The sequence below is a fragment of the Hemicordylus capensis genome, chromosome 3 (assembly GCF_027244095.1).
Source record: "Hemicordylus capensis ecotype Gifberg chromosome 3, rHemCap1.1.pri, whole genome shotgun sequence".
Taxonomy (NCBI): Eukaryota; Metazoa; Chordata; class Lepidosauria; order Squamata; family Cordylidae; genus Hemicordylus; species Hemicordylus capensis.
In genome coordinates, this window is record NC_069659.1 from 54058104 (window position 1) to 54073838 (window position 15735).

A 15735-nucleotide genomic window follows, 5' to 3' on the forward strand; every position below is an offset into this window, starting at 1 on the left:
GTACCCATGGGTGCCAGCTACCACCCCACCCACTTTTGGAGGTTTGAACCAGTTCGAATCGAACCACCCCCAGTTTGGTTCAAATTCAAACCTGCAGCTCGAACCTGATGGCTGGTTCGGTTCAAATTTGAACCATCAAACCAACCTGGTTCGAATTCGAACCGGTTTGCACATCCCTACAGGGCAGGGCAAGTTGTGGTCCACAGGTGTCTATCTTTACTCAGGCGGGGCAGAGTATTGTTTCCAAGAAAAGGGGCTCTTGTAACAGCTTGGTGTAGAAACATGTGACCTTTAGGAATTATGTAGGTGACACAACTAGGTGAAAGGGAATCGTGGAATTTTCCTTCATCACCAGCTCCTGTTGGCTATTCCCCAGGCATCATTTTAAAAGCTGATCTGCAACCTTTTTTATTTTAAGCACCAGCAGTCTAGTTCCATCTTGATTCAAGTGCAGCCCATCCCTTTTGTACAGGCCTTGCTTCCCCAAAATGTATCCCAGTGCCTAACAAATCTAAACCCCTCCTCCTGGCACCAAAGGGTCGTCCATGCATTGAACCCCCTCAGCTCTGCCTGTCTCACTGTACCTGCACGTGGAATTTCTGAGAATGCTACCTTGGGGGTCCTGGACTTCAATACGCTACCTATCAGCCTAAATTTGGCTTCCAGGAACTCCCAACTACATTTCCCCACGTCGTTGGTGCTGACGTGCGCCACGACAGCTGTCTCCTACCCAGCACTGCCTAACAGTCTATCTAGACACTATGTGATGTCTGCAACCTTCGCACCAGAAAGGCAAGTCATCATGTGGTCAACACGCAGGTCACAAACCCATCTCTCTATACCTCTAATGATTGAATCGCCCAATACAAGGAGGCCCCCACCCCCTGGAGGAGTATCCCTTGTGTGAGAGGATATGGGCTCATCATCCATGGAAGGAGTCCCTGCATTTCCCTCTTCCTCAGACCGATGTCCTCCTTCCCCGAAACCTTCATTCTTCCTGACAGCAGAGGAGCTATCAGTCTTGGAGTGGGATGCCTCTACCACGTCCCTGAAGGTCTTGTCTGCATGCCTCTTTGTCTCCCTGATCTTCTCCAGATCTGCCACCTTGGTCTCAAGGGAACAAACTTGTTCCCTGAGAGCCAGGAGCTCCTTGCACCAAGCACACACTCATGATTTCTGCCCATGGAGCAAATAGTCATACATGTGACACTCTGTGCAATACACTGGGAAATGCCCCCTCCCCTGCTGACTTTCTATCTTCATAACTGGTTTTGTTGGCAGTTTACAGTATTTAGAGAAAGTTTATTAGAAGGATAAGTCTGAGCTGTATTGGTCAGCTATTTAACTGTCCAAACTGCTTTTCTCAAGAATATGAGGGAGGGATCAGTACTTTTATGGGGAAGGGATTTGTACTTACCTTTTCTTCTCCACTGGGCTCCTTTTGATCACAGGGACTTGTTCCAGGCTGCCCCGCACACTTCCTGCTAAACTCTCACAAAACTCCAATGCCCTGTTTGCTACCCCTGTTAGCTGTGCTCTTAGGCCTTCACCTCCTATGTAGAGCGTAGGCTTCAAACTGAGACACCGGATGTGGCTCAAAGGAATGTGGGGCCTCCCACAGCCCTAGCTGACTCCACTCCCTCCAGGCAGGGTAAAAAAAAACCTGGATGCCACAGGAGTTTGCTAGCCCCCGCAAATGCTAGCCCTGACAAATAACAAACACACAGACTAGGACTTGTCCCTTAAAGAGAAACCAGCCCCTCAGAATCTCCGCTCTTCCTGTTAGTTAGTTTGAAGGGGGGAAAGGCTTGATGTTCTGTTTAGAAAAGCTTGTTCACCTCCTGAAGCTGCTTCTGCTCTTCCCAGAGTAGGCTTCAAAATGAGACAGAGGAATGTTGTTATAGTTTGTTTATTTTAACTGTCTTTATTTTAATGTAAAGCACCCTGAGCCATTTTTGGAAGGGCGGTATAGAAATGAAATCAATCAATCAATCAATCAAATAAATAAATAAATTAAAATAATATTACTAAATAACTTTGTCAGGATGCTGCCCACAGGATCTTTGATGTTAGAAACATAGTTGTTCTTTAATACTGAATTTTCTTCTCTTGTCTGTTTAGTAATGTGAATATCAAAGTGCCAATCCCTTCCAGTGGTCCTGATACAGTCATTGTAAGACCCTTGGAACATGCAGGTAAAGTGAAATTTGAAAGCCTTATATCAAACCACTAATGCCTTGATCATGTGTTAAATTTCATTGGTGAACACTTAGGGCAAATTCACTTGACTGTGTTAATCACGTGATTAGTGCAGTTGTCAAGTGACAGCTTTGTGTGGTGTGGTATTGCTGATCAGCTGTCATGGAACAGCTTTATTGTCAGAGAATTCTATTTGGTAGGTCTACAACACTTTAGAGTGCTCAGAGGGATTCATATGCATTTTCTCAGTAACCCACCCTTACAACTGCTCTGTAGTGAGAACCTGCATTTTTAGCTTCATATTGTCGATTGAGGTGGGTGGGTGGGACTGAAAAGGTTAAGAGGATAGTGGCTTGTCTAAAACTATTTACTGAGTTCGTGGATTCCTCAGTTCTCACACTCTGCCACTATGTTCCCCAGCTCTCAGTTTCCTGTCAAAAACCAGCCTATCAAGTTAAGAGTTATCATTGAATGAATACCAGTTCAGCAGAGGGAAGTTGTTGTCATCAGTGACCCCGAGAGGCATTAGCCAATCCTTCCTTCACATTCCAGCAACTGCGATCTAAACAATTGTGCTAGATATATGGTGACGAGGAAGATAGCAATAAAATACTGACACCATCCACCAGAGTTCTGTATGTGTAACTCTCTCTTGGATTGTGGTCATTGTATTGTGAGTGCTGGAGAATTGTGATTACCCCACAACAGAAATACTTCCTTGAAGAAAGATGTTTGGCGTTTCTATGAAAACAGGAATAATTGCACATTTATCACACATACATATAAAGGTTGTTTGGAAAAGCCTTCAGCCTCCAAAATTGTTTGGAAGATTCAGTGACATATTTAGGTCTTGTCTGCCACATTTTTAGCAAATTTCATTGTTTTTCAAAATATAGAAATTGACTGCAGTTCTTGTGCTTGTTACAATTGTTTGTTTTGAATTTATAACCACATTTTATGTTTAAATTTATAGCTTATTTATAGCTTTAGGTTATACAGGTGAAACTCGGAAAATTAGAATATTGTGCAAAAGTCCATTAATTTCAGTAATGCAAATTAAAAGGTGAAACTGATATATGAGACAGACGCATTACATGCAAAGTGAGATAAGTCAAGCCTTAATTTGTTATAATTGTGATGATCATGGCGTACAGCTCATGAAAACCCCAAATCCACAATCTCAGAAAATTAGAATATTACATGGAACCAAGAAGACAAGGATGGAAGAATAGAACAATATCGGACCTCTGAAAAGTATAAGCATGCATATGTATTCAGTACTTGGTTTGGGCCCCTTTTGCAGCAATTATTGCCTCAATGCGGCGTGGCATGGATGCTATCAGCCTGTGGCACTGATGAGGTATTATGGAAGACCAGGATGCTTCATTAGCGGCCTTCAGTTCTTCTGCATTGTTTGGTCTCATGTCTCTCATCCTTCTCTTGGCAATGCCCCATAGATTCTCTATGGGGTCAGGTCAGGTGAGTTTGCTGGCCAATCAAGCACAGTACACTGTATACTTTTCAGAGGTCCGATATTGTTCTATTCTACAATCCTTGTCTTCTTGGTTCCATGTAATATTCTAATTTTCTGAGATTGTGGATTTGGGGTTTTCATGAGCTGTATGCCATGATCATCACAATTATAACAAATTAAGGCTTGACTTATCTCGCTTTGCATGTAATGTGTCTGTCTCATATATCAGTTTCACCTTTTAATTTGCATTACTGAAATTAATGGACTTTTGCATGATATTCTAATTTTCCGAGTTTCACCTGTATGTCAGATCTGTTTTTGAAGGATTGGTGATGATGTGTGCTCTTATTTGCTTTACTATTATAGTTGTAATGAATAGCTTTTCATTCCTGATTGATAATTCAAAACCATCTTTTTCAGAGATGGACAGTCTGGAAAGATCTTCAAGCACAGATGTATTTCCTTCTGGTTACTATTATCAAGATGAATGGCAACCAAGAGCACAATGGATTCGGCATTTTAACAAGTCATCAGATATTACTGAATGTTTACAAGGAAAACTTATCCATTTGTTTGGAGACTCTACAATCAGACAGTGGTTTGAATATCTGACTGCATTTGTCCCAGGTCACTATATATATATATTTTTCATTTTCTTGTAAAAATATTTGTACAAGAGTATTCCCAACATGTCATAGTGAAATTTTAAGTCCAAAAACCAAAGGTGATGCTCTCCAAGTGCCACAAGGGGCTCTCTAAAATGTGACAAATTCAGTGGACCTTGGACCTTTTTCCTCCTCAACTCCTTGAGAAGGTTTATGTATAAAATATGTATAAAATAGATCTTAGGCATAGGAAAGAACCAATCAAAGACAAGGCATATTTTAAACTAAAAATGTTTTATTTTGTAAATATACCTTTTAGAATATAAAAAATTATATACAGAATAACATGATGTAGTTATTAAAAATATTTAGATGCTTGATGCAAAAGAGAAGTGGCTAGAATCCTGGCAGGAACTCCTCTGATTAATCTAAATTGTAATTTTCCCCGACCATCTCCCCTCCTCTCATATATACAGATATACCCTTATAAGTTCTTTGATGCAGACTGTGTTTAGGCCAAAATTTCAATCAGGTTCCCTGTCTCCTTGCCAGCCCACCAACCAAGTGAGGCCGCCTTCTCCCTGGTCTACCTGGTTGCAAGTTCTCTACTGCTTCTGTTGTAGACTCTCTTCAGCCTCTGGCACCGATAATGGAAGGCTGCTTTAATTCCAGCTTCTTCCTTCCTTCCTTCTCGGTTTTACTTCTTCCTTGCACAAGGAGAAATAAGAGAGGACTTGATTTTTGAGGGCTGGCAAAATATGTACACAAAGGACAATAAAATGACCCTGTGCTTCCAAACATAAGAAATGAGAAGCATTGAAAATAACTCTGTGCATACTTCTGAGAGATTTAGCACATGTCTTCATATGGCAGCTTGCACTAGAAAGAATGGTACAAGTGTTGTACCAGTACACTGCTGAAAAATTGAACATGTACTGAAATAATGATAGGCCTGGGTATTAATGTTCATTTTAGCAATTTGTGAAGCTGCTTTCAAGAAGTTGGGAAGATACGTTATTCTACTACAAGCTTATTTTTAAAAAACTGTAACAAGCACAAAGCAAAATAAAATAGTAAATACTATAAGGAGAAACTCATTGGGATAGAGAACACTTTATCTCATGTATTTTGCTATGTAATCCATTTTTGATAACTTTGTTGCTAAAAAAGGAGTGGACTGTATAAATATCTTAATAATATAAGGCATGCATGCACACACATACCAGATTAAGACTATAAGTAGTTTAGTACGGTATCTTCAAACCCAGCAGCACATAATTAACCAAAAGGCAGAAAAAAACAGAACAGATCAATTTTGTTAGAGCATTTCTCTTCCCTCTTATTATTTTTAAAGCTTGTAATACTTTTTGTAGTGATTGATTTCCTCACAAGAAAATACACTATTGGGGTAGGAGAGGGTTTCTTACAAGTTTGTATTTGAATAGTTTTGGCTTAAACTTAGCACCTTGTGCAGTTTTGAAAATGATTTTTTTTAAAGTTTAAAAATCTCCCTCACACAGGGAAGAAAGTGTGTGTGTGTGTGTGTGTGTGTGTGTGTGTGTGTGTGTTGGTGCGGGCAGAATCTCTCTTTCACAGACATAAAAACACTACTAGCTGCACCTCTAGTTTGCTGCCTGTTGCCGCATCCCCCCACCCCGCATCTGCTGTTGCTGTTTTGTTGCCCGCCTGCTGTCACCTCCTTCCCCACTATCTCCTTCTGCCCATTGCTGCTGCTATTTTCTTGGCACTGTCCCCCACCAGCCGGCCACTGCCACTTTCCCCCTCCCACCCATCCCGTGACTAGCCTATCCAGCAGCTCTCCGTACTCTCGCGAGAGCTGCCATGCATGGGATTAGCCACGGATATGCCTAGAGAATTAAATATATAGATAGTTCCCAGATGGGGTGGGAGGTAGGTGGAGAAGAAACACATAGACTTTCAAATGCACACAGTTCATACAGGGGGAGAAAAGAGAAATACAGTGACTTAGGCGAGGGGAACAAATTTCACACACATGCAAAACAGATAATTTAAAAAATTGTTTACTTGCTTCGATGAGCTCAGCTTTTCCTTGTGGCTGGCTTGTTCTGCATTTGCATTCAAATGCCAAGTGGGGGAGGAGCACAAGGGACGGAACTCCAGGAGAGCCAATTAGGTTCCTCACATTCAGTACCTTGATCTAATACTTACAATAACCCTGTAAGACAAGTATTATTAATTACTCCCGTATGGCAGTTGGGGAGCTGAGGCTGAAAGGGAGTGGCTTGGTGCCACCCCTATTAAGTTCATGTCCGAGGAAAGTCAGTCACTATGCTATACCAACTGTCTTCTAAATATTGGCTAACATCCTGACTAACTGTGTGCTTGCAAAAGCGCAGTTCCGAAAATCCCCATTTTTAGGGCAGCTATGAGATTTGTTTGTGTTAGCACATTATTAGTCAGGGTGTTGGCCATTATTTAGAATGTATGTATGCTGCTTTTTGGCAATTAAGTTCCCAAGGCTGTTTTACATAACAGAAGGAATGAGGAGAAAGTTCCCTGGCCCAAAGGGTCTTACAGCCTAAAAAGAAACACAAGGGAGATGCAGCAACAACCAGCAGGAGGTTATGTTATAATGAGATGACTAGGAAAGTTGCTATCCTGCTGTTCTATACAAGAGCGCCATTTTCAAAAAGTCCCTCTCTGCCCAACTAGTAGGGAATTTGTTTGAAGAGAGACATGGGGTGTAGAATTTTGGTGTTCCTGATCATGGGGTGGATCTCATATTGGGTAAAGCATTTGTCTCTGCAGACAAACACTTTACTTCTGGTGGGGGTAGATCACAGGGCTTGTTAGGGTGATGCTGTGGGTGCTGCTACAGAATGCCTGAAGAGGACTAGAGTGGTGGTCTAAAGTAAAGTTGTGGTGTCAACTCCTGGTGACTACAGAGCCATGTGGTTTTCTTTGGTAGAATACAGGAGGGGTTTTCCATTGCCATCCCTCACACAGTATGAGATGATACCTTTCAGCATCTTCCTATATTGCTGCTGCCCGATATAGGTGTTTCCCATAGTCTGGGAAACATAGTCCCATAGTCTGGGAAACATACCGGGGGGATTCGAACCAGCAACCTCTTGCTCCCTAGACAAGTTACTTCCCTGCTGCGCCATTAGTTGGCTGTTGGTGGTCTAGAAGAAAGTTAGAAGGGACAGCAAAGGAGAAGATACAATGGGATGGTTGGGAGGCCTAGACCTCTTGGTTTTGTAAATATGCCCTTGTATTGTAAATGAATTGTAGATCGCATTAATATTACTAAACCTTTTCTTTACTGTAAAATAGGATTTATGTGCAAAATTCCTTTTAAGAACCTGAAGCTCTACACAGAATCTGTATGTAGAGCCTTACTGGGTCCTGCGGGGAGAGCGGGATTAGCCCATTCTCCCTGCAGATGATCCCCAGGCTAGCTCTGGGTGGCCGGATCAGCCACCCACACAACTACCAGCTCCGTCATGGATCCGGCAGGGGTGGTGGGGATTGAGTGTGCGGGGTATCCTGGGGACACCTCCGAAGCCAGGAGGCTTTTTGTAGCCTCCTGATCGTGGGTCTACTCATGTGTTGCTGTGGCGGTACATGATCAGTAAACCGCAGTTAGCACTTACTCTGCTAACCTTGTTTTAGGGGAGGGGTTCGTAGGTGGGCTAGCCACCATTGAACCACCAGACTCACCTGCGAGCCCAGTGGTTCTCACAATGGGGGAAAACTGGGCTTGGCTCCTTTAACCTCGTTTCTCGCCATCATGAGAATTGCCTCTCTGTGTTAGAAAAGTTGGCAGGGCCTAAAGTTCATGGCTTCTGCTCAAGCAATTTCAGTTAAAGATGAAAATTACTGGGTTGGTTTTGGAGGGAAAGGGAAGTTTGATTTTATTGGTTACACTTTGTAAAATGGAGGGAACTTCAGTTATGCTGATTGGGTATTTTGAAAAGTATAAGAGGAAATTTGGGTTTATATAAGTGTGGTGTAGAGAGTGAGGGAGTTCAGAAAGAAAGTCCAAGATTTACATGTTGGAGAGCTGGAAGAGAGTTGTCTGCAGCATTGAGAGTTGGACAAAGAGAGGAACAGAGCTGGACAAGGAATCGGAATAAGAAGACAAGTTGGTGAGTCTGGTGTGAGGATCAGTGAAGAATCCAAGGAAGGAATTGCTCAGTATGATAGTTTATCAGAACTGGTGCTGTAACCAGAACTGTTAAAACACTTGCAGAATTGTGTAGTCTCTCTGCAGAGCTGAAACCACTCACAAAAAGAACCAGACTGGGCTGAATCTCAGAACTGTGAAAAAGAACAGGATTTGAGGCTGAACTAAGGAAAAGCTGGAATCACTGAAGTGATTGCCAAGGACTCTAAGTTAGGGCACAGTAAGAGTCAGGTTAGTGGATGCGTTTTGACCACATTTTGTTTATTCTTTATGCTCCTTTGGGTGGGTTTTTTTGCGGGGGCGGGTACTAAACTTGTTAAGCGATTATTGATTTAAAGTGAGCTATTTGCAAAGTAAATTTACTTGTTCATCTTTAAAGAAAAATTGTAGCTTCTGTTTACTCCACTCCATGCCTATAGGCCTTACCACTCTACCAGGGTTTGTTTTTGGCAACAGAGGTTTGAAAGGCTGTTGTAGTCAGGGCCATCCCTAGCGGGTTGTGGGGCTGGGGTGAATCAGCATGTATGGGGCTTTCTTAACGTTTCATATGATTACAAAATCATACTGATGACATACTGTGCAAATAGTATGTGTGAGGTTTTTGGACATGGCCAACCAGCTCGGACATATAGTGCATTTGCCAGCGTGGTGTAGTGGTTAGAGTGCTGGACTAGGACCGGGGGAGACCCGAGTTCAAATCCCCATTCAGCCATAAAACTAGCTGGGTGACTCTGGGCCAGTCACTTCTCTCTCAGCCTAACCTACTTCACAGGGTTGTTGTGAGGAGAAACTTAAGTATGTAGTACACCGCTCTGGGCTCCTTGGAGGAAGAGCGGGATATAATTGCAAAATAAAATAATAATAATAATAATTTGTAAGGGGGAAAAGTTAAAAGCACAACACATGCCCCTTGCTTCAGAGTTCTCACTCAGACATTCTGGATTGCAAACCAACTTGAGCATAGTACATGTACAAATTAAATAAGTAAAGTGTATTCAGCTGTTTATAGTTAGCCCTACTTTTACTAGTTGTGAAGTACTCTATGGATAGAGAGAACTCTTTCTGGCAGCTTTACTGCAGTAGGGAAAAAATATTAAAAATCAATGGATTGACCAATCCATTTCAGTTTCAATTTTCAGAGCCCTCCCACTCCATCCTACATCTGTGCTCAATATCAAAGCCCTATGCCAAGTCATTCCAGGTGATCTAAAGGGGGGGGGCTGGGGTGCTTTAACCCTTTTTTATGAAGGCAAAGGGCAGATTCCTCCACGTGGGGGTGGAGTGATGGTCCAAGGTGCAGGGGCTTCAGTTCCAGAGGTTTTTGTAATTTTCTGCCATGAAACAAGCTGCTTTTAGGACTTTAAAAAAATATATTTTTAGAATTTTTTAAATAGGTAATTTGTCCAATCCATTTCCATTTCAGTATTCAGAGCCCTTCCACCCTGCCCTATATCTGTGGTGGGCAGCACTCTGGTGGGCAGCCAGCGCTGGCTACTCTGCCTCCTGGCTGGCGAGCTTCAGGGACTCGGGAAAGCTTCAGGAAACTGAGGAGCCTTCAGGGAGGCCTGCTTCGGCAGAGAAGCCCTTGGAAGCCCCGCCTACCCACTGAGCAGCTGAGAGTCGGTCTGGGGAAAGGGAGCTGTAGCAGTGTCCCCTCTTGTGCAGGGAGCCTTTGAACAGCAGGCTGCAGCACTACAGCTTGGCTGAGCTGGGAGAGGGGAGGAAGGTCAATTTTTGCAGGGCAGGCTGCTCCCCTGCTGTCAGTAATCTGGCCACCCAGTAGGGAAGTCTAGGATGATAGTTCACAAAAGACCAAACTGGGTAGCAGAAGCAAAACACAGCTAAGAAATATTTCTCTCTCTCTGGCTCAGGCTGAAAGCTGTCGATACTAGGGATGACATACATTGCCTTCCATCGGCTAACTGCAAGCTGTAGACGTGCTTTATGGTTCAGGCTGATAACTCTCAGCTGGCAGGGATTCAAGGCTTATCAGCCCTCTGCACGAGGTGCTTACTTCGCCTGATTGATTCCAGATGTGCCTGCCACCTTGTGACCCGTCTCTGCTGCGGAGTCAGTGGGGGTTGCCTGCAGAGCTCATCCTCTAGTTTGTCAGTCCCTGTCTCTGCTGCCTCAGACTGCTGTGCCTGCTCTGAGACATCAACTGGACCTTCCTGCACTCTTGGGAACCGACAGCCAGGCTCTGCCCCTCAGGCACCCCGGCATCAGCTGAAGGGCTGTCAGCATCTCCTTCTTCCTCACTATCGGAGAGTGAGGGCGTGACACCTGCAGGGCTTGTCCCAGTGTGGGGCCCGGGGCAATCGCCCCGGTCACCCCGCCCTAAGAATAGGCCTGGTTGTAGTAGCTAAAAGTCTACTTGGCTGCAGTAGTTAAATTTGTAATTTTCGGGGAGATCCATGACACGTGGTTGCAGCAGTGTGGATCCTCCACACGTGGTGTTAAGTGGTGGGATCCGTCACACATGGTAGCACAGCATGGCAGATCCTCCACAGATGGCAAGGCCAGGGGGAGCTATAAAGGTAAAAGATAAGGAGTTTGTTGATATAAAAAGTGATGGAAAACCAGTGGAGGACTGAGGAGAGAAGTTGCATTGTCTGTGTAGCAAAAGTAGTAAACTATTTTGGCAGCAAGTTCTGAATAGAGATGAGAGGACTTGAGTACTATATAGCAAAGGAAGTCATAGAGAAGAAGGCAGCAGCAGACAAGGTGGGGCATGAATAGTGCATGAATCAGAGTCCTTGTCAAGCAGCCTGAAAAGGGGCAGCTTTTTGCAACACTACATATCTATTACTGACATTATTTCATGATGGATTCAATATGAACATGGGCAAACCTCATTACTCACGGACTCTACATCCACTTTTTCGTGTATTCACGACTGTCTAATTGACACCTGGTTTAATTATCTTCAGATACAAAAGGGTTAAAATCCACGCATTCATGGTTCCTAGAGAGCCGGAAATGGCCATGGAGGTCACTTTTGGCTGCCATTTTGTCTGGAGGAGTCAGGAGGAGCAATTTTTATGGTTCATTTCTTTTTTTAAAAAAAAAAAACCAAAACATTTTCCCTACAATTTTTCATGGCTTGGGGGGCATTTTGGGGGCATTTCATGGATTGGGGGGGGGGCATTCCTGAGCACATGGGAGCATGGTACAGTAAACCGTTTTAATTATTGTTATGGTCTTTTTGCTGTGTTTTCACATTTTTTCCACCTTTTAGGTCCATTCTGGAACCTTGTCCCTTTCCCTATAGGCATAATGTCTTGTTACTTGCAGTTTTGTTACTCATGGTAGTAGGTGAGGAATGGAACCCAAGCAAATAACTAGGTTATTAGGTTATGATAACCTAGGGGAGCACTGGGGAAATATTGGGAGCACTGAATACGGAACAGTCCAAGATAAAGCCATACTTGGTAACTTGTCACCATATTATTATGATGGATTATCTATTTAGGTAGTTTAGTGAACATAAGGGGGAAATCTTTTTGCAAATAGGGGTTTTCCAGTTGGGCATATGTTGCTAAAGGAGATTTTGAATTAGAAAGGGCTAAACCTGATGCCTATGAAATAAATATTACACCTTCTGTGTCACAACTTCACTGAGGACTTAATACTAAGTTCCCTCCCCTTTCCTAACAGCAGTTACAGATTGCAGAAATGATATAATAATTCTTTTATGTTTCAGATCTCATGGAATTGAACCTTGGCAGTCCTAAAAATGTCGGTCCTTTCGTGTCTGTGGACCCAAAGCACAACATCCTGCTAAAATTCCGCTGTCATGGGCCTCCCATTCGCTTTTCCATTGTTTTTAGCAACGAGTTGCACTACATAGCCAATGAATTGAACCGAATTGTAGGTGGGAAGAACACTGTGATAGCCATAAGTATCTGGTCTCACTTCAGCACTTTCCCAGTAGAAGTGTATATCAGGAGACTAAGGAATATTCGCAGATCAGTTGTTCGGTTGTTGGATCGGAGCCCCAAAACTCGGGTAATCATTAGAACAGCCAACGTTCAGGAGCTTGGACCAGAGGTTAGCCTTTTCAACAGTGACTGGTATTCCTATCAGCTTGACACAATCATGAGAAAGATGTTCTCAGGAATTGGAGTGTACCTTGTGGATGCTTGGGAGATGTCACTAGCACACTATTTGCCGCACAAATTACACCCAGAAGATATCATTGTCAAAAACCAGTTAGATGCTTTCTTATCTTTTGTGTGTCCACTGGAAACACACTACAGCTTCTTGAGAGGAATCCATAATCAAATGTGGTCTCTATTGGTATAAATTCTTAACATTTGCACTAGCTATTTATCATGGATTATTGATAATTGGAGATGCCCATAACATTCACCTGATCTGCCCAGCCTGCACTGTAGCATGCATATTCATATTTGCTGTTTTGATATGATGTATTTGATTTTAAAGTGTATGCTAAATGGTGTCTAATAAATTGTCTACAATCAGTTCATTATTTATTTTAAAATGGGGGCTGAATTTTTAAAAAATGCTACTTATGTACATTTCTGTATCACTTTTGCAGTGTGGATCTCCTTGTGGATGCTTCCTGTATTGCTTTCAGTGAAGCACACATCCTAATGCAGATAGGGATGTGTATTGAACATAGGCAGGTAACTCAGACCATTGGTAAGGCTACCATATGGAAAAGAGGATAAGTCTGCTATACCTTTTAAGAGATGCACAGAAAAGGTAACTTCAGCAGGTGCAGTTTGTTATGCAGGGGCAAGAAAGGCTGCACCTGCTGAAAATCCCACTTCTGTTCATCAAAGGTACAAGAGGCCTACTCTCTTTTCCATATGACAGCCCTAACCATTGATCCATCTTGCTCAGTATTGTCCAACTGACAAGAGTTTGGACCAAGGTCTTTCCCAAGCCTGCTATCCAATCTTCTTTTAAATGAAGATGCTGGGGATTAAACCTAGGATCTTCAGCATGCAAAAATATGTGCTTGTCACTGAACATGGGCCCTCTTCAGCTGTATGCGCATTTGAGTGAACACTCCATTGAAAGTTACTCAGGGTAGCCCGGCCACATCTGCCCTTCAATGCATCTTTGGATGTGCACTTGTGTTTCTGTGGGGAGGCATTCCTCCATACAGCTTAAACCATTTTTGGGATGGTGATGGGAGGGAAGAAACTTTAGAACAAACCCAGGTTTCTTCCTTTCAGCCTATCACCCAGCTCTGGTGATGAGGGCTTTTGCCAATATTACGGGCAGTGCACATGTGCAGCCCTCCGTCCCCACCAGTTGGGGCAAGGTTCACTCCCACCACAGCAGGACTCCCTCTGTAGCTCTTTCCTCTATTTTGGTGTTCAGTGTGTCTGCTTGCAGGACACCAATTTCATTTTGTTTTGTTTGCTTGTTTTTATATCCCGTTCTTCCTCCAAGGAGCCCAGAGTAGTATACAATACATGGGTATTTCAATACTGTGAGGTGAGTTAAGCTGAGAGAGACGTGCCTGGCCTAGAGTCACCCAGTGGGTTTCATAGCAGAATGAGGATTTGAACTTGGGTCTCCCCAGTCCTACTCCAACACTGACAGTTCTAACCAGTACACCATGCTGCACACTTACTAATGAGAGTGTTTTAATAAGTACATTTAGATAGCCTATATGAGAATCTCCTGATTGATTTGATATTTTCCATGGGAGGACATTATCACTAATATTGATTAAGTATTTGAGATATATTAGCTTTCTCTATCTGCATGTACTGCATCCGTGTACTGCATGTACACGGACACCGTTTTAAAGACCCTTCTCAGTAGTTAAGTTCTGTGGAATAGTGGAAGGATCACTTGGGGACCTTCGTTTCTCTTTAAAGTTGCTGAAAGTAGGAAAGGATCCCTTAGACTACAGTGAACAATAAAATAAGCAGTTTTAAATGTCTCTTGATTCCTGATTTTTAAAACATATATAGAAGAGCGGTTTTGAAAACCATTAGGCAATAGCTGCTATTATATTAAAAGCTGCTGCATCTACTCTTATTTCACAAATATCTGTATTCTGAACCAGTCTGGATTTGGCGCTTGCCTAGAGAGTTTACAAGCTGTAATAAATGGACCAGATATGGACATGGGGTGTATGAAGTCAGAGATTAATACAGTAGCCGTAGCAGAGACGTGCAGAAATGAATGACAGAGAATGGCTATTGGTTCCTTCTGAATGGCGATAGGAATGTATTGAATTTGCAAATCGCCCCTGAAATGCACTAACTCAGGGTCCCTGTTTACTTACACACTGGGGAGAGTTGGATGGCAGAAGAGAAGCAGACAAGAATAAGGGGTTGGATGATTCAGGAAAGACTGCTAGTACAGTGTAGTAGTAGAAGAAGAAGAAAGTGTGTCTTGGAAAAAGAGAGAAATGTGGTCTGATTTGGGTGGTTTCTGGAAGGAAGGCTGTTTCAGGCATTACATCAGACAGGAAAAGAGCTTTAAAAAACCTTTTGTACAGGAGCTTGTGCATTGATTGCCTCACTACCTACAAGCCCAAAGAGTGAATGGAACAGCTTCCAACCTATTCAGATATCCAGCACTTTAGGACAAAATTAAATGTAACAAAGTTCAATCATTTACTGTAGATCCATTTAAAAAAATGGAACTGTGGTATTAGTTCGTGCTGGTTTTCACTGATTAAATACATTCAGTCTGCAGTAACACCTGTGATTAAACTATTTCTATATCCACAATATTTTGTCAAGTGTTTTGTTATTCTAAGACAATGGTGGAGGATTCTTAATTGGTTGAAGCTATACAACCCCTTTTTTGGTCTTTATAATTAACTACTTCTCCCCTTTTCCTAACCTAACTTGGTAGCTGGTTAAGGCATTAAGTAGGATGGTGAACCAAATGAAGAGATTAAGAAAAGCATTAATCTTAAAGATTAAGCTTGAAAAAAGTATCAGTCTTATACGTTTATTTTTCAAGTTTCTTGTAGATCCAAAATCAATATAGAACTACTTATGGGTTTTAATTAGTGACATTATTATTGTCACCTCAAATACTTCTAGGTAATGGTGTATTATTTCACACTTAATTACTTCCATTTTTCAACTTAACACAAACTTTTCCCTTCTCCACTTTCAGCTATAGGCTTTCTTGTTAAACAGGCTCCCCATGAAGTAGTTACATTGTGCAGTACAGGTGGCCCTCATCTTCAGGGGTGCCATTCTCAGCTACAGCTGCAGAAGATGAGACCTTGAGGCAATGGGAAATTAGGGGTTAGGTTCCTGGAAGCTAAAATCTGAAGA

The 15735-nt window shown here is 42.6% G+C and overlaps 1 protein-coding gene across 10 annotated transcripts in view; it reads left to right on the plus strand.

Annotated features, from left to right (window-relative positions):
* NXPE3 (neurexophilin and PC-esterase domain family member 3) overlaps positions 1–15174 on the plus strand; it is a 30927-nt gene extending 15753 nt beyond the window's left edge. For all 10 annotated transcript variants that reach the window (XM_053312658.1, XM_053312655.1, XM_053312657.1 and 7 more), the window contains 3 exons: positions 2122–2195; positions 4094–4300; positions 12153–15174. In XM_053312658.1, coding sequence (XP_053168633.1) covers positions 2122–2195; positions 4094–4300; positions 12153–12754 — 883 coding nt within the window. In that variant the 3' untranslated portion in view covers positions 12755–15174. The remainder of the gene's footprint in view (positions 1–2121; positions 2196–4093; positions 4301–12152) is intronic.
* Positions 15175–15735: the final 561 nt, after the last annotated feature.